Source organism: Chelonoidis abingdonii, chromosome 4 (assembly GCF_003597395.2).
Source record: "Chelonoidis abingdonii isolate Lonesome George chromosome 4, CheloAbing_2.0, whole genome shotgun sequence".
NCBI classification, from domain to species: Eukaryota; Metazoa; Chordata; order Testudines; family Testudinidae; genus Chelonoidis; species Chelonoidis abingdonii.
This window is the reverse complement of record NC_133772.1, coordinates 27,761,212-27,787,589: the sequence shown is the minus strand read 5'-3', so window position 1 is coordinate 27,787,589 and position 26,378 is coordinate 27,761,212. Positions and strand designations below refer to the sequence as shown.

At 42.7% G+C, this 26,378-nt stretch overlaps 1 protein-coding gene across 1 annotated transcript in view; it reads right to left on the bottom strand.

The window, feature by feature from the left end:
- IPO9 (importin 9) overlaps positions 1-18,508 on the bottom strand; it is a 209,123-nt gene extending 190,615 nt beyond the window's left edge. The window contains exon 1 of the mRNA XM_075064718.1: positions 18,296-18,508. Within this exon, the coding sequence (XP_074920819.1) occupies positions 18,296-18,428 (133 nt within the window). The 5' untranslated portion in view covers positions 18,429-18,508. The remainder of the gene's footprint in view (positions 1-18,295) is intronic.
- Positions 18,509-26,378: the final 7,870 nt, after the last annotated feature.

Genomic DNA, 26,378 nt, shown 5'->3' with positions numbered 1-26,378 from the left:
AGTTTAAAGGTGTTTTTTAAAAAAAAAACACACTCCAAGAATGTTGTAATTATTCCAGAAACAAGTATTTACCAAACCCAGAAGTCAGAGTTTGGATGTATTTTTTTAAGTTTAACCTTAGGTTAAACAAGTCAACTTCAATTCTGCCCTACAGTGACACTTCGAAAAAACCAAAGTATTTGTGGCCCCAGAGTAAATTGAACCGATTTTTAAAGGTTTTCTCCTATGGCATCACTACAGAACAGAGCTAAGGTTATTTGGATGTCTTAATTGCCCAACTTCAGGCCTTCATATATTTGGATTTCTTTTAGGTTTAACCCTAACTTTGAATTTCTGTGCCTTAGAATCCTTGTTTTGGGACACGATAATAAGATTACTAAGATTAATACTGTAATGGTAAAACATACATAATCTCATTTTAACTCCATCTAAACAGTTTTTAGTTTGTTTGGGAATATATAAAGAGAAGGAACTAGGAATTTTTAACATGAAGTTACTTAATTTTTTGAGTTTTAAGGCTCCACACTTTACTGTGAAAGATTAACAAACAACAAGAACAACAACAACAACTTCTCTTTTGTGGCATACAACAAGCCAAAACCATGTCTGGCAATGAAATCCTAATTTATTAATATTTAAGCTTTTCAAAAAAAAATTACATTCTAGCAACGAGTGCTCTAATTATGATAATATAAAAAACGGTTTTGAACAACACAGAACGGAACCCCACTTCATAGAAAAAATGAACCCAACCTTGTAATTATGGAATTGCTACTGATTCTCCCATGAAATATAAAGATCAAATCCTTGCTTTAACTTTGTCAGTTTGCACCCATGAGAGACCACAAGTGTCCTATTTTAAATATCAGGGGGTAGTCGTGTTAGTCTGTATCCACAAAAACAAGGAGTCCAGTGGCACCTTAAAGATGCACCTGAAGAAGTGGTTTTTTACCCACGAAAGCTTATGCCCAAATAAATCTGTTAGTCTTTAAGGTGCCACCAGACTCCTTGCCATTTTATATATGTCACAATAGTTACAGAATAGTTACGGAATGACCTTCACATTTCTTGTTGATTCAATCACAACCATTTGTACCTCCTACCAGACAGTCCCATATCCATCATACCACTCCCCACAAGCCTTTTTATTTTAAATACATACTACATAAAAATGACAAGCAGAATTTGAAGAACAGTATGAATAAGTATAGCTAGCCTATGCCCCTTTCAGGGAATCTGATACTGCACTACTTTGATGGGATGTTTGTTTAGTGCTTGAGATATCCTCAGCAGGGGTGGGGCTTCCCACCCAAAGGAAGCTGACATGTGCTATGGGAGTTCTTAGAAGAATTATGGAGTCATTCAGGCTAGAGGCATACCCTCAGATACCTCAACTGCACGCTGTTTACAAGAGTATTTGTGGAACCACAAACATGGCTAATAGAAAAAAACTGCATAACTGGCCTTTATCTGAGTGCAGGCTCCATCAGTTAGGCTCAGTGAACAGCACATGCCCAGGAGCGAGTCTTGATCCTCCAAGGGCTCTCCTTTGCAGAAGGCCAATGTTTACACTATACTGGAAGAGATCCAGAAAATCTCAGATGAGAACCAGGAAGAAACTTCTGCTCCTGACTCCAGGTAAATAGGATTGTTTCATGACCACTAACTACTTGTACCCACACAGACTAATAAATAAAATCGAATTTCATGCTTCCAAGCATAACCAAACATCATACGGGGTCAAAAACAATATTCACCTTTGCCCAGCAGTAGGAAACCTTTTTAGATGTATCAAGGACCTATTTCACCTTCCTCTGAAGGATCAGATATTGAACAGTTCTGAAGACAGAATGCCAGACTAGATTGAAACTGGTACAGCGAAGCCTATGTAAGAAGTTAATCCTACTACTTACCAAGGTTAATGTAGAAGCCCACATGGAGGGTCACAGGTCCCAGATGAGCTGGATGGAAGGCAAAGATCCAAAACTACTAATACAACTGTATAAATAGCAACAAAAATGGGAGGATAAACTGACACGCTCAAAAAAATCCCCAATACATTTAGCAAACCCACCAATCCCTGGTTATCAACACAAAGTTGAAGCTCAATTTATTGTCATCCATGGAAAATGATTGCCAAGAACATTATTCCCAAGTACAAGAAACCCTTCAACACCAGATAAACCATTTGATAGACACTAAAGGAAACACTTCAGCAATGTTAAGTGTCTTCCACTGAAAACAACAGGAAAGAGATCAAATTCTCACTATATGGCACAATAAGACACAGAATATAAAAGCAGAGATTCTTAAAATTCTCCAGAGTGGAGCTTATCATACAAGTAAAGATGTTACCACTGCTTCCAGTGAAGGAGGCCACCATTCCACACAGGAAAGAAAAATAAAATTATGCAGGGCTACTGTTTGCAGCAAAGTTCAAGATATGCTATCATGGCAAAAGCAATGAGTTTTCTAAAATAAGTAAATAGTGTGATGGGTTCTTCCCCCACACGCAACCTGGAACTGGGGCAGCGCTGAGCCCTCTGTCTTACCAATCTGGGTTCCCTCTCACACTGTGGCATTGTGACAAGCAGCAAAGCCTTCCAAGCTTGCCCTCACACGAACATCCATAGGCAGAGGCCACATCCTGCTGTGTCACGAATGCTCTGGCCAGTCACTGCATAAACCAACAATAGAAAGGCTCCAGCCAAAATACCCCCAACTCCTCAGGCTAGAACCCCAGAGCTGTATCATCCTTCCCTGGTCAAAAGCCTGACCAGTATGAATTTATTACCCAATCCGCCCCTCTCTCAATGTAGAGAGGACAATGCACCAGGCCCCCCAGTTCCTGAGCAAATTTCCCTTTGCACTTGAAACAACACAATGTTTTAGGTAAAAATATGAAACAGATTTATTAACTACAGAAAGGTAGATTTTAAGTGATTATAAGTAATAGCAAACAGACCAAAGATGGTTACCTAAGCAATAAAAGCACAATCTAAGTCTTATACACTAGATACGGTGAGACACTGATGCAATTCCTGTTAGATAGTACAGGCAGTTTGTAGCTGTTTCATACACAGGTAGGGTTTCCTTCTTTCCCGCCTGGGACCAACACTTGCCCAGTTCCAAGTCTTCGTTCTTCCAGAGGTATTTCCAAGTATTGAGTTGAGGGGAAAGTGAGGCCCATTGGCCCCCTTTTATAGCTTCTTTCATATGGTGGGAACACCTTTGTCCCAGCCCAGTTTGTGGAAAAATATAGATATCAAAATGGAGTTCAGTATCATGTGATCCAGTCACATGCCCTTGCATACGTCGATGAGTCACGGCAGCCATTATCCACAGGCTGACTGAAACTCCCTGGAACAGTTCATCAGGTGAAGATAAGTTTGCACAGGGCCCACTGTTTTGGTGATGGGCCATTCAACCCGAATAGGCCATTCACAGCGTGCTGTCAGACTGTATGCATTACCCAGGTGCAAGCACATTTGAAATACAAATACACAGTTAATATTCACAACTCCAGATACAAAAATGGTAAATTCACACAAATAGGATAATCGTATTTGGCAAACCATAAATTTTCCATAGACACCTCACATGACATATCTTGTACAGGATGCATCATAATTAAGGCTACGATTTGGTCACAAAGGTCGTGGAAGTCACAGAATCTGACTTCCACAGATCTTCATGACTTCAGCCCACAGCAGCTGGGAGTGGCAGGGGTCCCCCAGAGCTCCCCAGCTGCTACCAGTGCAGGGTTTCCCCCACAGTTCCCTCTCTGCCGCCAATGTGGGGGGAATCCCCCAAAGTTCCCCAGTCTCTGCTGGCAGCGGGGGATCCCAGGCAGCTCCTCAACCACTGCCAGCGGGGGAATCCCGCGGAGCTCCCCAGCCCCCACAGGCGATTTGCTCCCCCCCCCGCACAGTTCCCTCAGCTGGGGAGGAATTCCCCAGAGCTCTCCAGTCCCAGGGCAGTGGGAGTCTCCTGCAGCTCCCCAGCTGCCATGGGTGGGGATCCCTCCCAGCCATGGGGCAGCGGCCACAGTTCCCAGCCACAGCAAGGCAGGGAGCTGGATCCTCTTCCCTTCCCATTTTTGTCATGCACATTTTTAGTAAGTCAGGGACAGGTCACAGCTTCTGTGAATTTTTGTTAATTGCCCATGACTTCACCATGATTTTACTAACCATGTCCATGACAAATTTTTAGCCTTTATCATAATCATGTCATAATCATATCATAAATCATATTACTATGGTGAATATGGGGTATGGAGTGTCACAGACAGATCTACCTCTCCATTTTATACTGCTGTGCATCAAGTGCCTTCCATGCAAATTTGATGGATAGAGTTTTATCAGTCTGCTTTCTATATTCACTGGGAATGCAGTGCAGAACAGGCTTCTCAGAGGGTCCATATGTCTGTGCTATTGCCTCCTTTTCCCTAGTCATTATGTGATTAGTTAGGACTACTCAGCTTTAAAGTTGCTATTATAATTTTTCTGCTGCAGTACCTGATGGACAAATGCACGGCAGTGGTCTCACCTTAGTCCCTGCTCTGAACCCTAGCCATTTGCTTCGAAACAGTTTCAACCCCATACCAAACACCCAGCCAGTGCTACAGCTCCATTTAAGAGAGTGAAAGTAAAGAAGACAAATGTGCGAAGCCTGAGATTCCACCTCCTTCATGACTGCAGTAACCCAAAGAGTGAATGGAATGCAGCCTGCTGAGTGGGGGCATCAGCTCTTCTCTCAATCTTTGGCCAGGTAAGCCAGACAAAGAATAATCCAGCTGGATAAAAATCAATGGTGGTTTGTTCGTTTTTTAAAACAAAAAATTGGATTTTTTGATAAAATGCTTTTTGAGGAGAAAAACCTCTCTGAATGTAGTTTTAAATAAGATACATTATAGCGCAAAGATATCTCATCATGGAACAGGGATTACAAATTCTAATTCTATAGCATGAGACCATATATTCATGTAATGTTTAAGTAAAAAGTTCTGTAAATGAGTTCCAATAATTCATGGATTACAGACCCAATCTTACGGGGTTCCATAGGCTTCTGTATAGATTTAGGTTAATCTTTCTATCTACCCAATGGGACTCAGTGCTCAGTCTAGAAGATACCATCAGAGATGCTTAGTTTTGCAGTTCTCAAACTGTGGATTTGTGTCTCCAGAGATAACATGCTTGTTAACAGCAAAAATGTTTAAGAATAAATATGAATATATAAAAGTGATAAATACAGACCTCAACCCTCTGTCCCTCTGCAAATTTGTGTACAGAGTCCATCCCTTACCTCTCTCTTAAAGTTTCAAAATGTTTAATTAATAGAAATTGTTGGGGGAAGAATAGATTGGGACAAGGAAAGAAGTCGGGAGATAAACGTGAGAAGGAGGGACAGGCAGTAAAACAAAAGTTAAACTGTTTGAGCAGCATTTTCCAGATGTCTTGAGTCTTTCTAAGTGTAGTCTTCATTGATTTGAGATCTACCATGCCGATCCTCTCAATAGAAGGAAAACCTATAATGGCAGCAGGCCGTAAGAGAGACCAGTTGGGAAATTTAATGAAGTTCCTCTACCTGTGGGTTAAGGAGACATTCGTGCAAAAATGCCAAGAGTGCAACAAAGAAATGCAAGGCCCAAACGTTGCCCAAATGAAACATCATGAGAAGTGTTCCTTCTCAGGAGAAGCTGCATGAAGATGATGAATAGAACATGTCTGAACATGCAGGATCTTCGGGTTGGTAAACTTTTTTATTTCATACTTCTTCTTAAGGACTGCCTGTCCTCCTTCTGTACGATTCTTGAATTCTCATGTTTGCGCAAAATATAGTTGTTACTGTATGATACTATCATTTTAATGTGCAGTTGTGATAAAAAATACATACCTGAAATAGGCAATTCCTTTTACAATTTCACCTTTTAAAGTAGTACTGAATGTTCAGTGAATGTATGAGTAATACTAAATGAGCATATGATGATAATAATTAAATAACTGCATTGACTTATTTGTTTAGGTGAATCCATCCTCAACATTCAGGATTCTTTGAAGACTATCCACTTCAAGATCACCATCATTTTCTGTAATTTCAGAGTTATCTGCCAAAGATGGTGCTTCAGTCACATCATGATGTCACAGAGCCACAGTATATACCTGTAGCAAAAGGAGAAAAATCATCATCCAGAAAAAAGCCCAGATAGTGTTTGTGATAAGAACCAGCAAGATTACAAAAGAGGTAACTGATGTGAAAAAAATCGCCCGACTGTTATGCTTTCCTTTCCTATGATTGAAAACCCATACTTCATTAACGATGATTCAGTCATTAAACCAGGATACAATCACTCAACAGAGCAGACATCACAGGATAAATTGCGGATAAGTGTAGTGAAAGAGAACTGAGCCATGTGCAAAAGGCTGAGAGGTAAAATATGTTAACCTGTGTCCTGAATGGTGGAGCAATGTCACAATTATCCTTTGTACGTGCTTGTGTGATACAGAAGAAGGGAATTGTCTTCCTTCCAGAAAACAAGTGATATGTCAGTTAAATGCACGCATAGCAGATACCAATGAAATAGCAGAAAGCTATAAAAAATAAAAAAAATTTCAAAATGTCTACTATGCAGACTGGTCACAGACAATGTTACAAATGTATCCAAGATAGACGAGAATTCTAGAGAGAGTCTCAAAGCTAATAATATACGGTTGGCAGTGTCATTTGAATACCTCCTAGCAAAGGACTTCGTGGTCCCAAATAAAGCAATGTTGAAATTGCAAAATACTTCGTAACAATCATACTTTCAGCAGTGCTCTGAAAAAAGTGGGAGAACCCAAGTTAAATTCCCACAAGGTGTGCGATGGAACTCAGTAGTGGACTGTTTGAGACTATATCAAGAACGCTAACCTGATGACAGTTTTGTGAACAAAATCATGAAAAAATAGATGTCCAGCAAGTTCTCACATTGGGACTTAAGAGAAATGTTGAAACAATACTGAGTATCCCTGAAGCCTATTTCTGTGCCTTGAACAAATGCAGAAGAATTGCTTTTATTGCTGATGCTGTAGAAATTTGGAAGAACTGAAGTGAGATCTTAAAAGAAGAAATATGCAATGGATAGAAATAAATTACAGCATTGAAAAAACGAATGGAAGCCTATCTCCAGCTCATTTTCCCTGCAATATATTCTCAATACTCGGTTACCCGGTCAACACTTAACAGCTGAAGATACATGGACATTCCAGCATCCCTCCATAATGCCAACTGCAAAAACTTCAGAGCTAGTGAAACCATTCAAGAAATTTGTTTTGCTGATGATGTTTTAAGGAAAGTCACACCAGTGAATGGCTGGATAGTCACTTAAGCATGTGATCAGAAACTGTGAAGTGATCATCTCATTTTTAATAGCAGTAAGCTTCTTCGACGATGTAGAAAGAATATTTCTTCCTCGGACTAATTCATTCCAATTGAGAATCTGTTTGGACCTGAAAAAGCAGAAAATTGTTTTCCTTACCAGATTATTAACACCAAAATGAAGTGAAGATCAGGAGTAAATGAGAAGCCAATCATTTTAGGTTTTATGTTGTCCTGGCTGATATAGTCGTTAATTGTTGGGTTTTTCTATATTTCCATTTAACTATTTTAGTTAAAACAATTTTAAACAACAAAACTGGTTAAAAAAACTTGAAACGTTTAAATTCAGACATTCATATGCTCGTTCTGTTTAAAATATTATGTTGCTGTTGCAAGAAAAAAATGCAGAATATAAATTTAGTAAATAAAACAATTTTTAAATGTCAGTCTGTGTTGATGTTCTCCTCCTAATATATGCATGCAAGAAATCCTCAAATATATAAGAGTAGCCTGTGAATTGGAGACTTGTTTTACACTGCAATTTACAAAGTTGCAACTTTCTCGCTCAGGGTGTGAAAAAAAACATCCCAAGCACAGCAAGTTCAGCGCTTGTAAAGTGCCAGAGCAGACATTCGCACCAGCGCTGGGAGTTTACGCCGCTCGGGACGGTGGGCTTTTTTAGAAGCTCTGCCGTACCACACAAGCATGTTAAAGCGGCTGCGTGAGAGTTCACCTCTCAATGACTTAATAATATCTGCTTCAATTACTTTCATGAGAATCACTGAATATTAGGTGTGAAGAGACTGCATGCATCACCTTAGTCCAATTCCTGCTCAAAGCAGGATCAATCCCCAACTCATCACCCAGCCAAGGGCTTTGTCAAAGCCTGCCTAAAAATCTCCAAGAAAGATATTCCACCACGCTCCCTAGGTAACTCATTCAGTGCTTCACCATCCTCCTAGTGAAAAGTGTTTCCTAATATCCATCCTAAACCTCCTCCACTGCAACTTGAGACCATTACTCCTAATGACTTAGAGTCACCCTTTTAACAGAAAGGGCTTCACAACCTTAACTAAAGTGGAGCTGGTGCCCCCCTACAATATCACCGTTTAAACTTAAGTTACTTATATTAAACAGAGATTTTGCTTTGAGCAAATAGTAAAGTGGATCAAAATTAAAAGCTCTTGTGGGTAATACTCTTGCAGAGAATTTAGTTTTCTGTCTCCACCCCACAAACAGTGGGCAGATGAGGGATGCAAGAAGCTTGGGGTCTTAGTTACATAAAAAGTTCTGCCCATTAAGTGATACTAGCTATGCTTTACTGATTTGCAATAATTCCAACAGATAAAAAGTTAAACATCATTGACAAACACTTTATGCTTGTGAATTGGTTTAGAAGTAATGTATATAGAAAAAAAATTGGTTACTTAAAGGCTTTCTTCTTACCCTGAAAGAACTCAAGCAACAATTAAAGTGAAATTTAAACGAGGACTATGTGGAAACTCACAGAGAGTTAAATATATTGAAAACCAGAGGAGCCATTGTGGGTGTGATAGTGTTCATACTGCAGGATAAGAAGAAACCCATTACCAATATTCTGCATAACACTCACTAGAATATTTAAGCTGTCATCCCTTGCAGGATGAAACTTTATTAAAAGTTAGTTCCCTGTAGGGCAGTGGTTCTCAACAAGGGGTCCAGGGCCGACTTGGGGACCCCAAGCACGTTTCAGGAGGTCCATCAAGCAGGGCCAGCAATAGACTTGCTGTGGCCCAAGGAAAAAAGCTGACCCTGCACCACATAGGGCTGAAGCCTGGGGTTCCAAACTCTGCCACCCAGGGCTGAAGCCTGAGCAACTTAGCTTCACAGGGCCTCCTGTGGCATGGGGCCCCAGGCAACTGCCTTGCTTGCTACCCTCAATGCTGGCCCTGCCTTTTATATGCAGAAAAAAACAGTTATGGCAGCACAGGTGGGATGTGGAGTTTTTACAGTAGGTGGGGGGTGAGGGGGCTCAGAAAGAATAAGGTTGAGAACCCCTGCTGCAGGGTGTACAAACTACCATAGGATCCACTGGAGCAACTAGTGTGTGGGACTTGCCAGCAAACCCACCAGAGAAGGGGAAGATAACCTCTCCATGGGATGTATTTACTTGGATGAGCTCAGAAATTCAACTCGCGGCTATATCGCACAGCTTCTCCAGTAAAGCAAGACAATCTCAGACTGAGCAGAGGACCACGTGCATATCCTTGGCACAAAAGGAGATTTGGTGCACTAGAAATGTTTTGAATAATCTGTCTGTGCTCAAGCAGTTCTCAGTGGAAAACACTCAATTCTACACAAATATTTAAGGGGCATATAATACATTTGCTGCCCACTAGGTGGGTGCACTATTCCCACAGGGGCATCAAAGACTTAGCTACCCTAAACAAAAAATTATTACAAGAAACTATGGCTTTAAATTAAAAGAACCATTTGCAGGCAGCCATTTGAACAGCAGAGAACAAGTCCATAAGCTCAGATCTGGGTAAACTGGTGCCAGCTATTAATGGCTTTTCTCACTGTTAAGAGAGAGAGAGAGACAAACATGAAAGAGGTTTGAATGCTGTTCATCCTACTGCATTTCAAAATTTATTTCCTTAAATTTGCAAGCTATCTAAAATCCCTGTTCCCAGTAATAGTACTAGACACTATGGAATAAATTTTTCCTGAATTCAAGGATATATTAATAGGGGTGGTCTACACTACACAACACCACACCATAAGGCAGCTTACATCAACTTAATGTCTACACTACAGCCTTCCTCCTGCCGATGTAAGTGCTCTACTACACCAACATCATACGTCCTGAGCCTCTCCTGGAGGTGAAGTTATGTTGGTGTAGTTAAGGTGACACAGTGTATGTGTAGACACAGGAGCCATGAAATTGACAAGAAAGCCAGGCAGCTGGAGCCCATCTGCCCCGCTGCTTCTCTGGAGAGCTAGACCCCGCTCCCAGCAGGGAGCCGGGGCAAGAATGGACCCTGCTCTAAGAGCAAGGCTGGGGTGAGAAGCTCAGGCAGCTGCACCCCACTGTCCATGAGCCATGAAATTGACATGGCTACCTGGTGGGCAGTGGGTGGGGGCTGAGAAGCCCTAGGAGGCTGAGGCTTCCCTCCACTGTCCCAACCGGGAATGGGGAGGTGAGAAGCCATGGGCAGCTCCCTGCCCTCCGAGTCCTGGTGAGGATGCATACCACCAACCCAAGGAGGGTAGCGTGGACATGCACCTCCACAGTAATACTCCAGTGGCTGTAAGTCGACCTTACACAGGTTGACCTACCTTTCTAGTGTAGATATATCCACAGTAACATAGAGCCTACTCTGTACACACGTGTACCAAAGCAGTTCTGTCAGAAAATGTGGGGCCATGAACACACTAAACTACTGAAGCACAAGTTATGCAACAAAACAATGCCATGCAATCTCTGTATCTGCAACAGATTCTTTGCTTGGTACAGATAGGCCTCAAATTATAGCTTGGGAATGCTAGCAGAGTTCTAAAGCACCAAACCGTAAAGTTCAGATGAACATTACAACCTCAGGAAAAAAGGATATTGAAAGAACATTTACAAAACTCTTGAACACAATACTCTAACCTGGGATATATAATCCAAAATTCAGTTCTTGAAAAGTTTATGCGTATCAGTTATACACTACATTTACAGATGATTATGCAGGTCAGCTCCTGCAACAAGTGATCTGATGTAAATTTAAAAGCAATATAAAGTGTCACAAATAAAGCAGAACTGACAGGGTCTTCTAATATATCCTCCTGTTCCAAAAAAATCCAAAACTGATTACAGCTAAATTTGCTGAAGTACAAAACCCACAAAGGCAAAAGCAAGGAAACCTCCTGTAAAAGTAATCATATTTTGCACATCTGAACACCCTATAGATCACAATGGCCAATAACTCAGAAACCACCATACATACATAACATAAAAATCTGTGCAGATACCACAGTTCTCTAAATCACAAAAATGCAGAACTATCATGCCAATCTTGATACACAAGGTTATTTCCTGAATTATTATACATGACATTGGCATTAGAATAAGTAAAAGGAATATGGTGAATGCATTTTTACCCTCTTATAATTCAAGGTGAGAGATATTTTCTGGAAGAGGTGTAGTATGTGCGCCAGAGACCGTGGTCACTTCCACAGAGATTGTGCTCTAAGCACTTCTCTCGCAGAGACCATCTCCAGCGGAAAAAGGCACTTAGAGAGAGAACAAAATACCCTTTCCCCATTATTTATTCATACTACAGAATCATCTAAAGCAGGGGTGGCCAACCTGTGGCTCTGGAGCCACAGGCAGCTCTCCAGATGTTAATATGCAGCTCCTTGTATAGGCATCACTCTGGGGCTGAAGCTTCAGATGCCAACTTTCCAATGTGCCAGGGGGTGCTCACTGCTCAACCCCTGGCTCTCCAAAAGGCCCTGCCCCCACTTCACCCCTTCCAGCCCTTTCCCCTGAGCCTGCCATGCCCTCACTCCTCCCCCTCCCCCCTGCCAGCCTCCTGCACGCCATGAAACAGCTGATCAGGAGGCAGGGGAATGAGGGGGAAGGAGGGAGCCTGCTGATGTATTACTGTGGCTCTTTGGCAACATACATTGGTAAATTCTGGCTCCTTCTCAGGCTCAGGTTGGCCACCCCTGATCTAAAGGCTTCAACTGGTATCAGGGCCACATGGTGCTAGGTACTGTACATAAATACTGTGAGGCAGCCCTCGCCATGAGGAGTTTTCAATCTAACTAGATTGGGGGGAGGGATAGCTCAGTGGTTTGAGCATTGGCCTGCTAAACCCAGGGTTATGAGTTCAATCCTTGAGCGGGCCACTTAGGGATCTGGGGCAAAAATCAGTACTTGGTCCTGCTAGTGAAGGCAGGGGGCTGGACCTGATGACCTTTCAAGATCCCTTTCAGTTCTAGGAGATAGGTATATCTCCAATTATTATTATTAGACAACAGAAATATTACCATCATCTTACAGATGGGGAAATACAGCAGTGGCACACATCAGATCAGGAGCAGTGGGGTAGTTCTGCTACCTTCTCTGCCTCCTGCCTGACTCTTTCCATCACTGCTATGAAAAGCAGGTAAGAGAGAGGTCTGTGATAGCTGCCCCTGTGCCAAAGAATCTGCTGTTCTTCTGAGAGGCTCATGTCCAGCGAGATCTCTATGGGACCTGTGTTCTGCTGAGAAGGGGAGTCAACTTCCCCTAAGCCATTTATGGGGGTCAGGTATTATTCTGAGAATACTATGAAGGGAAAGTAATACTTTGGGGGAGCCGGAATGGGAGGAATCATGATGGCTGCCCTAACTGTCGAGTATCTCCCTGTACTACCCACGCTGCAGCCCCTATGCCAGTGGAAACCAAACTCTTTCCCCACAAGCCCTCTCAAGGTCTAGACTAGCTTCAGACTGGCAAATGGACTCAGTAGCAGAACTAGGAGTCCCACTCCAGGCCCATCTACAGCTGTTATTATCCCTCTTCTCCACTCACCTTGCTTCCTGCTTTTCATCTGAAGTAATGGAGTCAGACAGGGAGGAGGTGAATGGCAGCTTCAGGCACGTTAGAAGCAAAGCTGTCAGCTTGTCTGTCTGATAAAGACCCAGTGCTAGGTTACAGGGATCTTGCTCTGGCTAAAATGACAATCCTTCATTTGGGCTGGAGCAGGACTTTGCAAGGGAGGGGAGCCATGAGGGGTGTTTAACAGGGGGTAATGAGGAATAATACTTTGGGAGAAAGAGTGTAAATGTAACGCAGACATGACCACTCCAACCCCTTTACATGTACCCTATAGGATTGCTTTCCAAGTCCCATCACTTACTCACCTCTGCCTTCTGTAATTGTCTATAAGCATGCACACACAGAACACATGCTGGTTCTCTACAGGCTGATTTTGGAATAAAGCACAGCACAGGAGAGCAAAAGTCACTGCCAAAAGATACTCGAGGTGCCCAAAGTGACAATAAATGAAGTTCTATTGAATAAGCGGCAATAGTTCCACTTATCTCATTCCAGCTCTTTTTGGAGCAATGTAATGTTGTTTGAGCCTTAAGAGAAGCATACCATTTTCAGGGGGACTAACTGTTGATGTTCTTAATGACAAGTGTCTGAAAATTTAGCTAGAAATATACAGAATTTCAAAAAAGGAACAATTTAATTTTTTTTTTTAAAAAGAATGATTACTTTCTTTACAGTAACTGTGGTTCTTTGAGGTGTTTTGTCCATGTGGGTACAGTTAAAGTATGCAAGCACACCACATGAGACTGGAATCTTTTGACCAGCAGTGTCTTTTGAGGCCCCATCTGCAGCTTGCATAGTCTTGTATCCCCCTCCAACCCAATGGTACATAGGGCAGAGCAGCCCCAAACACCTCAGTTCCATTATTCAGGGTATGTCTACACTACAGCAGCATAGCTATGGCAATGCAGCTGTACCGCTGTAGCACAGACACTTCCTACATCGACAGAAGGGGTTTTCTCATCAATGAAGTTAATTCCCCTCTCCAACGGGTTGTAGCTAGGTCAAATAAATAATTCTTCTGTTGCCCTAGCTATACCTATGCTGGGGGTTAGATCAATCTAACTACATTGCACATAGTGTGAAATTTTTCACAGCCCTAAGCAACAAAGCTAGATTGATCTAATTTTTAAGTGCAGAACAGGTCTAATTCAGAATCCCAGCATATCTGAACTCTGAGGAAGTGGCAATGGAGGGAGCACACTGGGATCCATACAGACAAAATATCTCGAAGAACTACAATTACCATTCTTTCTTCTTTGAGTCTTTGGATGTGCGGTTCCCTCTTATGACTAGTTTGCAAATCCCAGATTAATACAGGTCTGAGAAATCCTACCTAGCTAAATAAGGATTGAAGAACAGGTCTCACCTTCAGCATCTGATCTAGACACCAAATCTAAGCCACAAAGCTTGGTAAAGGTATGGGCTAAGCTTGAAGTGGCTGCCCTGATACAGGAATAGTTGTCAGGTAATTGAGTGCCCTGATGCTTGAAGGAAGGAGCATATATGTTGCTAGTTGATAAATTGTCATCTGCTATGTGCTCCACTTGAGTTTGAGTGTGAGTTGGGAAAAACAGGGAGGTTGATAGTTTTATTTAAAGTAAAATAGGACACTACCTTGGTGAGGAATTCAGTACCACCTTATCCTTGTGGAAGACAATGGGAGGGGGGAGAATGGGAGGATGTCTGTCATTAGTGCTTAAGGCCTTGGCTACACTGGCGTCACAGCGCTGCAACTTTCTCGCTCAGGGGTGCGAAAAAAACACCCCCCTGAGCGCTGCAAGATACAGCGCTGTAAAGCCTCAGTGTAAACACTGCTCCCAGCACTGCACGCTAAACCCCATGAGGAGCTGGAGTACGTGCAGCGCTGGGAGAGCTCTCTCCCAGTGCTGGCGCTGCAACTACACCCACACTTCAAAGCGCGGCCACGGCAGCGCTCTTGCAGCAGCGCTTTGAAGTTTTGAGTGTAGCCATACCCTTAGCCAAGAGAGTTAGTGAGACTGAGGCAATAGTCACCAGTAACACAGTTTTGAATGTGAGATGGTGAGGAAAGCACTTCGATAAGGGGTGTAAAGATGGATTCCATAAGGTCCATTAGAAATACACAAGTTCTCCATAAAAATCTGTAGAGCCAAAAGAGAGTTCCCACAGCATTAGGTACACTGGCCTCTACCACTGGAGCTAAGGGAAGTGCTCTGTAAACTGATAGGCAGAGAAGAATCTTTATATTCCTTCAGACAGTCAATAAAGGACAACACACTCACAGAAACACATACTATGTTACCCTGTGCCCACTAAAATCAATGATTGCCAGTGATATCAATAGAAGTAGGACTGACCACAAAGGTATCCACAACAGGAACAATTAATAAATCTGGTTAACTACAATCCTACACCATCACCCCCAATACTGCCAGTGAATGAGGTTTAAAGGAGATTAAGTTATACAGAGAATATCAAGGAATAGCAACAAGATATTTATGATAATGAAAGAGAAACAACAGTAAAGTCAAATGTTCTCCTTTGTCTTCAAAGTTAATTGGCAATTTTCCAGGCAAATGCTCTGGTTCCAAAATCAACTATGGAAAAGCTAATGTATGTCAATAGAGTAATGCTTTGGAAAAAGTTATGTTTATACTTGACATTGATTGCACCTACATAAGTATTTAATTCCAATATTGTTAGGGGGCTTATTCCTTCACCCTCCTACTTCCCTGGTCCTTCTCGCATGAACAGAGAGCAGCAATACCCCAAGTCCAAAGGCGCAAACAATTCAATGTTTATTGGTCGGAACTCAGCAAAGCAGTATTCCATTTCCTCCCTTGGTCCTCCTCTCTTCAGCTCTACACCACAGAGTTTCGTAGTCCCTTGTTCTGTCCTTTCCTGGCCCGTTTCGCAAAACATGAATCGAATTCCCCGCTCACTCATTACTGCAACTACTATAGTAAAATTGAATTTCTCCTTACTATACCTAACCATCATTTTACTGAAATTTAACTTACCAGTTCTAACATATTGTAACATGGTTATTTAACCAATTATACCCCACCACCTTGAATGGTTTACACCCAACAAAATTAAATATACAGCAGACAGAAACAATTACAGAAGCAGACAGAGACCGTGCAAATAAACATACAAATCAATACAGAAGTGAGGATTTCACAATTACATTTATACAGACGTAAGGGTTTTCCAGCTGTGTCTATTGATAAGTGAGTTCTTGCCAGACAGGATGCTATCAAACTAAGTTTCCTTTTACATCTTCTAGGCTCTACCCTTCCTCTGGAGGTGATTGGAATATCAGGATAGGATTGTATTCCTAATAGCCAATAGCACCTTATTTCAATGTGACTAGTTTGGAATGTGAGGATGTGACCATACACTTCCCAGCTTATGGCTGCCTAACTACATCTTAGCTGAAGGCCTTAGCCTGTCACAGTAAGAGAAGGCCATTACATAGACAGTGATCTTTGATTCTTTCTTCTATACCTCTATAACTAGCTAAGTGATAAGAATACACCTAAATGGTTAAAGTATAGGCCTTTGCAGACAGGCCTGAATATCTATATCCTAACACTCCACCACCCCCCTTTTTTTTTTTTTTCCTTTTGGGATCCTCCTGCCCAGGTATCCCTGGAAAAGCATAGGACAATATGGTGACATATTTCCTGATAGGGCCAGGCATCAAGTTGGAAGGCATCGATATTCCATTTGTCCCACTGCTCCTTGTGTAGTATAGTGCCCTGCACCTTCTCTCGTATGAGCATGCCACACCTACTGCAATTAGTGTCCCAGACTTCCCACTATATTGGGCCCAAGAAGGTTGGGTCTGGGTTGTCTTGCACACTGTGGGGTGGAGAGGGCATACTACATTACTTACAGGTTATCTCCATATGCAACGTAACACAAGTACGGTAAACAATATACAATGCACAGCAACATTGAGTCCTGACCACTGCAGCATGGTCCAATATCTGAGCCACCACCAAAGCACTGCCTCTCCTCCTTCGACAGGGTCAAGATTTTAATGTGTCCAGTTGCTGGCAGTTGCAACAAGCTGCTGCTGCAGGTTTTGCATGCTTTCGTCCACATTATAAGTCCATTGAATGTTTACAGAGAAATGGGTTATTGTGCAAACCAACTTAACCACTTGGTATGGAATCAGGCAGTATGCCCTTGTTTGATTATTCACAGCAATAAGATTTATAGATTAGTTCTGCACTGAAGCCTGAGACTTTGGTACAACAGACAAACACTTTTTATATTAAAGACTAACAGATTTATTTGGGCATAAGCTTTTTTGGGTAAAAACCCACTTCTTCAGATGCATGGAGTGAAAAGTACAGAACAGGCCTAAATTGCCACTGGATTTTTGGGGGGGGGGGGTGCGCATACAGACTAACAGGGCTACCCCTCTGATACATTTTATATTCTTTTATTTTTAAACATTACATGAAATTCGCAAGAGGAAAATCCAGTCTAGTAGGAAAAATACAAGGAAAACCATAAGAGCTATACTTTCTTTTTCTTAATTTCATTACTCCTAGTTTACACCCCATCAGACAATGCAAGACCAAGAGTGCTAATTACACCACTTAAATATTTAAACACTTAACATGTCTCTTCAGTCAAGCTCCACACATTTAGCTCTTTTACTATCCCCTCTTAAATTAATACTTCCAGCCAGTTTAACTCTTTGTTATTTTTGTGTCCCAAGCCATACAGAGTTACATAAAAGAAAGAAATATGCACTTGTAGATGAAATTTGGGGGAAAAAAAAACATAGCTTGAAGCCATCTCCTCGGAGCAACTCAGAGAGAAAGGGAAAAGCAGCAGAGCGCCCCACTTCTCAGCAGCCAGGAGGCTCTGCATAGGGGAAAAGAGATCGGAAACTCCTTTTCCCTCCCGGCAGATGATGCAGAGGAGCTGCCAGTGTTTCTGACACAGACTAGCCAGGGCTTTATACAAAAGACAGAGGCACCAGGGAGGGCCAAGGGAAAGCGCTCCATGAAGAGGGAGCAGGAGCCTGGGCTCTCGACAGAGAGAGTCCCAGGGCTCGGCCTTGGGTCCCCCACCGCCGGCCATGTCTGCCTAGGTGATGGGCGCACCCTCGACTCCGAGCCGCCCGGGTGAAGAGCGGGGCTGCCGGAGGGACAGCGCTCCGGGCTGTAGACGTGCGAGGCGCTGCTGGCGGGGCCTGGCTGCGCAGAACGACTGGCTGTGGCCCTGGTTAGCAGGTCGGCGAATAGGGGCGGAGGCAGCCCGGAGATGGGGGCCCGGCCCTGGCTGCCCCCCACCGTGCGGGGCCGGTAGCCGCCTGTAGCCGCGCCGGGGGGTCTGTGCTGTAAGGCAAAGGCCCGGACTCACCCTCGGTCACCTCCAGCACCTTCACCTGCTCCTCTGCGGCCGCACGCACGCCCTGCACCGGGCACAGGATGCCGGTCAGCGTCTCCACCAGCGCCTCCTTCAGGCCCTGCGCCACCAGCCCCGCGCCCGCCATCCTGCCACCCCTCCAGCCAGCAGGCTCCACACTACGGGCCGCCGCGCGCGCCAAACGCACGCGCGTCACTCAACGACCGCACGCTGCGCCTCCGAGGGAAGATGGGAGCCGCAAACAGCGCCCCCGCAGGCCGGCGGGGAACTGCGTGTGTGAGGCAGTGGGGCCGGAGCAAGGAGTCCTGGGCTGGGTGCTGTCAGCACTCGGCCCCGTGTGCGGTCTGTCTGCTTGTGTAGGATGTGCGCTGTGAACGCTGCCCGCAGGAGCCTGAGCAGGGGCATCGCTCAGCTGTGCAACCCTCACTTTCTTAAAATCTTATTTTTCTTACATGTCATAGTTTAATATTTTAAAAAACAATTGAACAAATAGAAATTGTACCACGTTGACCCCCCCCCCCCACCTACGTTGTCAGATTTGCCCTTTTGATCCATCCTACAAACTTCTGCCACTGACCCTAAGGGGCGAATTGGTAGCAGTAGTAGACTGTTACCCTCTGTGTGAACTTGCTACTTTTCCAAGAGGGTTTCATGGATACTTAGCTGACAGCAGTGGAATATTAAACCTCCTACTCCAAATCATAGAGGCACTAGACCTTCTCACTAAAATGATTGTAAGATTTTTTTTTTAACATGGGCAAAACAATGTATTTTTCCCTAACCTCATTCTCAGAAGCAGATGAACTGGATCCTTCAGAAATTCTTATCTTGATGTATATACCTGGCTGGCATAGAAGATTTCAGCCCAATCTGTTAAAATTAGCAAAGTTATTAAAAAATTGAAAAAGGATCTTACAATGTGCAGTGTTGGGCAACCTTAACTAACCACAGTGCCACTATAACCCATGTGCCTAATAGAGAGATAGTCCTTTAAGAAACCCATTGGGGGAGGTAGGAGAGAGCTGTGTCTGGGTCATTGTTGCTGGGCCGATTAAGCACTCAACATCCAGAAGCTTATGGAACTGGGTGTGGTAGTTTTGGGTCTGCTCCAATAGGTTCCCTGTTGCTCGAGTCAGACTCCATGAGGGTGAGCAGTCGGGGCAGCTGCTTTGCAGAAGGCCACCTGCCCTGTGTGAGTCTGAAAAACTGAGCCCAGGAGCAGGAAGCAGGCTGGTGTCCCTAACTCTGAAGTATTTTGCAACAGGTTGGTGATATTGTTAACCCAGGGAAGTATGGGCAATGCTAATTATACCAAGGGGAAATTGGAAGTGGGAAAATAACTTCTATTTTAATTGTATGCTTTGAATGTTGTTTTAATTTTAGCCAAAATGTTCTAGTTAAATGGTCTCAACTAGTCACCAACTTTTCTTTAAATGTAGTAATGCGAAAGGAGTCATTTCTATTTTGCTATTCTCAGTTTTGTATTTTCTTGTAATAGGGTTTTCTTTAAATCTATACACGTAACTGATTGATTGGTTAATCTGTTATCTGACTGGCTAGCAGTGATTTCAGCAGAGGAAAAGTCAGCATGGATTCCAACTGATGATTCCTACAAGCAAGTGAAGGAAAGATGTTGTTTGAGACTCAGCAGACTGTATAGATCTTGGTGATCAAAGACTCTAACTGAGACTTAGGTGAACAAAACCTAAGCTTTTGGGAATTCTTAGTTTCTTTTCACTGTATTTCTTTCTGTGGGGACAGAACGATTCAGATTTTAATTCACTTTCTTTATTTATGTTTATGTATAACTGTGTGAAGGTAATATCTGTGGACTATAAAATAGCCCATGTCATGCTGTAAAAATTATAAAATCTTATGATAAAGAAACAAATAATCTAAAGTTTATTTAATTAAATTCATTTCTTTAGTTCCTTTTGGGACTTGAATGGGGGGAGGCTGACCGTGTGCAATCCTTGCTGAAAATCCTTAGGGTACGTCTACACTACAGGATTATTCCGATTTTACAGAAACCGGTTTTTGGAAACAGATTGTATAAAGTTGAGTGCACGTGGCCACACTAAGCACATTAATTCGGCGGTGTGCATCCATGTACTGAGGCTAGCATCGATTTCTGGAGCGTTGCACTGTGGGTAGCTGTCCCATAGTTCCCACAGTCCCCCCCGATCATTGGACTTCTGGGTTGAGATCCCAATGCATGATGGGGCAAGAACAGTGTCGTGGGTGATTCTGGGTAAATGTCATCAGTCAATCCTCCCTCTGTGAAAGGAACGGCAGACAATCATTTCGTGCCCTTTTCCCTGGATTGCCTGGGCAGACGCCATAGCACATAACCATAGAGCCCATTCAGCCTTTTTTCACTGTCACCGTATGTCTACTGGATGCTGCTAACAGACGCAGTACTGCAGTGCTACACAGCAGCACCCCTTGCCTTTTGCAAGTTAGCAAACACAGTTACCAGCTCTATTGTACCGTCTACTGCTTTGCAAGTTAATGATGACGGTTACCAGTCACACAGTACCATCTGCTGCTGTCATGGGTGCTCCTGGCCAGCCTCGGTGAGGTCAGTCGAGGGCAGGAAGATGGGAATGATCTGGGTACATTCTTTGTTTTGTCTAATGGAGGAGTCGAGTCGTGTTAGATTCAGGCAAGCTACTAAGAACAGAGGCAGAGGTCAGCTCTGGTCTGAGAATTATCATCCGCAGAATGAGGAGCTGCATGATTTAAGGGTGCCTGGCAAAGATGACCCGTTGCTCGTCGTCTCAAAAGTCGCTCTGGAACTGACGGCAGTTCCCCTCATTGAATGTGTGTGAAGTATAAGAATGCATGAATAAGAATAACACTGTTATTGCTTGGAAGCCCGATCAAGTGGAGGGAGGGGAGGGCAGCTAGTGTATATATTCAGGGCAAGGAGTGATTTCATTAGACAGTTTAAAGAAGAGAATGACCTGGGAGTCATTCCCATTTTTGCCCAGGCGCCCTGGCCGACCTCTCCTGGCTGGCCTTGGTGAGTGCTCACGGGATGACAATGACGGCTATCAGTTCTACTGTACCGTGTGCTGTCCGCAAGGGAAGGGAAGGGGATGCTGCTGTGTAACGCTGCAGCACCGCATCTGCCTGCAGCATCCAGTAGACATACGGTGACATTGAAAAAAGGTGAGAGAGGATTTTTTCCCTTTGCTTTCACGGGGGGTGGGGACATGACATATACCCTGAACCACCCGCGACAATGTTTTTGACCCTTCAGGCTTTGGAAGCTCAGCCAAGAATTCAAATAGTTTTTAGAGAGTGCGGGAGCTGTGGCACAGCTACAGTCATCAGTTGTCCCTCCCTCAGTTGTGCCAATTGAAGTTTATACATGCTTATTTTATAAGTTGCATAAGATATGTAATATTCATTATAATGGTAATTGCAAAAAGAACTAATGAATACATAATTTGGCAGTGTATAAAATGTGCTTAATTATAAGAGGTAGTCAAAGCTTTGCAGGAAAAAAAATCCATTATGACCTGCCTATGCCCCAGAAACAGGTAACTGGCCATTTCCTTTTTCTGTATGTCTGTCATTTCTTACTGAAATAGTAATTGTAAATGCAAGGCATACTTTTGGTTCAAACAAAGGTTTGAATTAATGAACCTGAGTGTCTTAAACCCAAGTGTGTGCCATTCTCACCCAAGTAGGGAGACCAGATATCCTGATTTTATAGGGACAATTCTAATTTTGGGGTCTTTTTCTTATATGGGATCCTATTACCAATTTTTCACTTGCTGTTTGGTCACCCTACACCCAACAAACATTTTATGGTCTTGTAACTTTTGTGTTCACCTTGGGCTCAAACTATTGCATTGAGCCACCCCAAATTGATGTCACCTGTGCAGGTTTCAACTCAGTCAGTGTTTAGCAATCTCTGCTTTTGGGGAAACAATATTTCAATGTTATTTGGAATTAAAATTAGATTTCCACTGTAATTCCAGCCTGGTTGTTGAGCTAGAGAAAGTGATTGGTGCATGCGCTGTAGTGACGCTGCTCTGTGACCTTCAGTCAGGGTGCATGTTTTAGCCATTGAACTTCAGCCATACACATTGACTTGAGTTCAAATCAACTCTTATCAGATCTCTGACAATGTCTGAGGTGTGTTGGGTAATGGGTTTCTTTTCAAACTTCTGTACCACAAGCAGAGCTTTTTCATTAAGAACTTTTTCAATTTTAATAAATACAAAGTAATGCACAACGGAAAACACAATCCCATCTATGTATACAAAATGATGGGGTCTAAATTAGCTGTTACCACTCAAGAAAGAGATCTTGGAGTCATTGGGGATAGTTCCCTGAAAACGTCTGCTCAATGCGCAGCAGCAGTCAAAAAAACAAACAGAATGTTAGGAACTATTAGAAAAGGGATTCCTAGAATCATAGAACCATATAGATAATACAGAAGATATCAGTGATACTATATAAATCTATTATATGACCACACCTTGAATACTGTATGCATTTCTGGTCATCCCATCTCAAAAAATATATATTAGAATTGGAAGGGCAACAAAAATGAATAAAGGTATGAAACAGCTTCCATATGAGGAGAGATTAAAAAGATTTGGCCTTTCATCTTGGAAAACAGATGACTAAGAGGAGATAAGAGAGAGGCAGAGGCTCTGAGTTCCCAGGGAGTGCTTTACCCCTGCTCTATCCCAGGCCCCACCCCCAACTCCACCTTTTCCACTAAGCCCCTACCCTGCCTCTTCCTGCCTCGTTCTTCACTCTTTCCCCCTCCCCGCCTCTTCCAGGTGATCACTGGTAGGCAGGAGATGCTGCAGAGATGAGGGAGAGAAGCTGATCAGCGGGGCTGCCAGTGGGTGGAAGGGCTGTGGGTGAGAGGGAGGAGCTGATCCGCAGGGCTGCCAGTGGGTGCTGAGCACCCATTATTTTTTTTCCATGGGTGCTTCAGTCCCAGAGCACCCACGGAGTCGGCGCCTATGGATACAGGGCTGCAAAATCATGAATGGTATAGAGAAAGTGAATAAGGAAGTGTTATTTACCCTTTCATGTAAACAAGAACCAAGGGTTACTCACACTACTTCACACAATGCACAGTCAATCTGTGTAATTCAATGCCAGGGGATGTTCTGAAAGCCGAAAGTACAACTAGGGTCAAAAAAGAATTAGATGAGGTCATGGAGTCAAGACGGTCAGGGATACAACCACATGCTCTGGGTGTCATAAGCCTACAACTACCAGAAGCTGGGAATAGATGATAGTTGATAAATGACCCATTCGGGTTCATTCCCTCTGAAGCCTCTAGCATTAACCATTGTTGGAAGACAGGATACTGGGCTAGATGGACCACTGTTCTGACCCTGTATGGCTATTCTTATAACTGATATTTCTAAGTGCTCTAAAACCCACACACATGTTCAGATTATTTGGAAAACTGCTGTGCCTCTGTGACGCTATGCCCCATATTCTTCTTTGAGATATTGTTATGATCTGAACATGGCATAACTAAGATGTTTTATGGAAGCTGGATCATGTGAGGTACCATTGTGAAGGGTCATAATCCATTTAATGTGAATGTAAAATCTTAACTACAGTTTCTGCTAAGAACTTTTCATATAGGCCCGGAGTCCATAGCTTGGTCTGGGGCTTGAGGGCTAGCTAACAAAGAACAATACATAAGAACATAAGAACGGCCGTACTGAGTCAAACCAAAGGTCCATCTAGTTCAGAATCCTGTCTACTGACAGTGGCCAATGTCAGGTGCCCCTGAGGGAGTGAACCTAACAGGTAACGATCAAGTGATCTCTCTCCTGCCATCCATCTCCACCCTCTCACAAACAGAGGCTAGGGACACCATTCCTTACCCATTGTGGCTAATAGCCATTAATGGACTTAACCTCCATGAATTTATCCAGCTCTCATTTAAACGCTGTTATAGTCCTAGCCTTTACAACCTCCTCAGGTAAGGAGTTCCACAAGTTGACTGCACTGTGTAGACTTCCTTTTATTTTTTAAACCTGCTTGATCATTAATTTTCATTGGTGACCCCTAGTTCTTGTATTAATGGGAATAAGTAAATAACTTTTTCTTAATGACTTTCTCTACATCCACTCCACATACTATACCTTATACATATCCCTCTTAGTCTCCTCTTTTCCAAGCTGAATGTCCTAGCCTTTTAATCTCTCACTCATATGGGACCCTCTCCAAAGTCACTAATCATTATTAGTTCTCTTCTCTAGAACCTATTTGCTAGTGTGCCAGTATATCTTTTATTGGGATGAGGCAAACCACTCGTACGCAGTAATTCAAAATGTGGAGGTACCATGGATTTTATTAAGGGCAATAAGATAATTCTTCAGTCTTATTCTCTGTTCCCCATTTTTAATGAGTCCTAACATTCTGTTGCTTTTTGACCGGCATCTGCCACATCATGGACAATTCACGAAACTCTCCTGATGACTCACCAAGATCTTCTCGATTGGTTGTGCTAAATAGCCCCCAATCATATTGTTGCTATAGTTGGGTCATATTTTTTACAATGGCATTACTTTACATTTATCCACATTAAATTTAATGTGCCAATTTGTTGCCCAATCACTTAGTTTTGTGACATCTTTATTGAAGTTCACAGTCTGCTTTGGTCTAATTATCTGAGTAGTTTAGTATCATCTGCAAACTTTGCCAACCTTGCTTTACCCTCTTCTCCAGATCATATTATGGATAAGTTGAATAGGATTGGTCTAGGACAACCTGGGAACACTACCAAGTTAACCCCTTTCATTTGAGAATTACCATTAATTCTACCTTGTTTCCTGTCTTTTAACCAGTTCTCAGTCCATGAAAGGAACCCTATCCCTTGTAATCCATGAAAGCTTATTTACGTAAGAGCCTTTGGTGAAGACGCCTTGTTTCAAAGGCTTTCTGGAATCTAGTTACACTATGTCCAGGTATCCCTCTTGTCCACCAATTTGTTGACCCTTCAAAAGAGTCTACAGGGTTAGTAAGACCACAATTCCCATTTAGACGAAACCCATGTTGACTTTTGTCCCAACACAAATTTATGTTTTTCTATGCTGTCTGAACAATTATTTTTTTCACTATTGTTTGACTAAATTTGCGGTACCAACGTTAGACTTACCGGTCTATAATGCCGGTCACCTCTTAGTGCCCTTATTTAATATGGTGGCATTACAATAGCTATCTTCCAGTCATTGGTACAGAAAGCTAGATATTAAAGGAACAGGTTACAAACCCTAGTATAATAGTTCTGCCAATTCATCATTTGAGTTCTTTCAGAACTCTGGTGAATGCACATCTGAGTATCCCAGTATGACTTTTAATGTTAATTTATCAATTAATTCCAAAACCACCATTCTAAATGACACTTACAATCATTGACAAGTTCCTTCAGATTTGTCACTACAACCGCTCAGATTTGAGAATCTCCTAACATCCTCGCCATGAAAGACCAAAGCAAAGAATTTTGTTCTCCACAATAGACTATATGTCTTAAGCAGCTCCTTTTCTATCATTGAGGGCCCACTGGGCTTTAGCAGAGCTTCCTTGCTTGATGTACGTAAAAACATATATTTTACCTTTTGAGTTTTGGCTAAGCCGTCTTCACAACTCCTCTTTGGCTTTCCTATTGACATTTTTACACTTAATTTGGCAGATGTTTATGCTCCTATTCTATTATCTCGCTAGATTTGACTTCCACTTTTTAAGGAAGTCTCTTATCTCTCACATGCTTCTTTTACATGGTTGTTAAGCCACGAGTGGCACTTTTTTAGTTTTTTTAATTGTGTTGGCTTAATTGGAGAATACATTTAAGTATTGCCTCTATTATGGGTCTTAAAAAGCACCCATGCAGCTTGCACGGATCTCACTAGTCACTTACTTTAATTTCCTGTTAACTAACCCCCTAATTTTTGCATAGTTTCCCTTTAAATTAAATGCCATTTGGTGATTGGGCTGTTGATTTCTTCCCACCCACAGGGAAGTGTTAAATGTTCATTATATACGGTCACTATTTCCAAGTTGGTCCTGTTGTTATTACCTC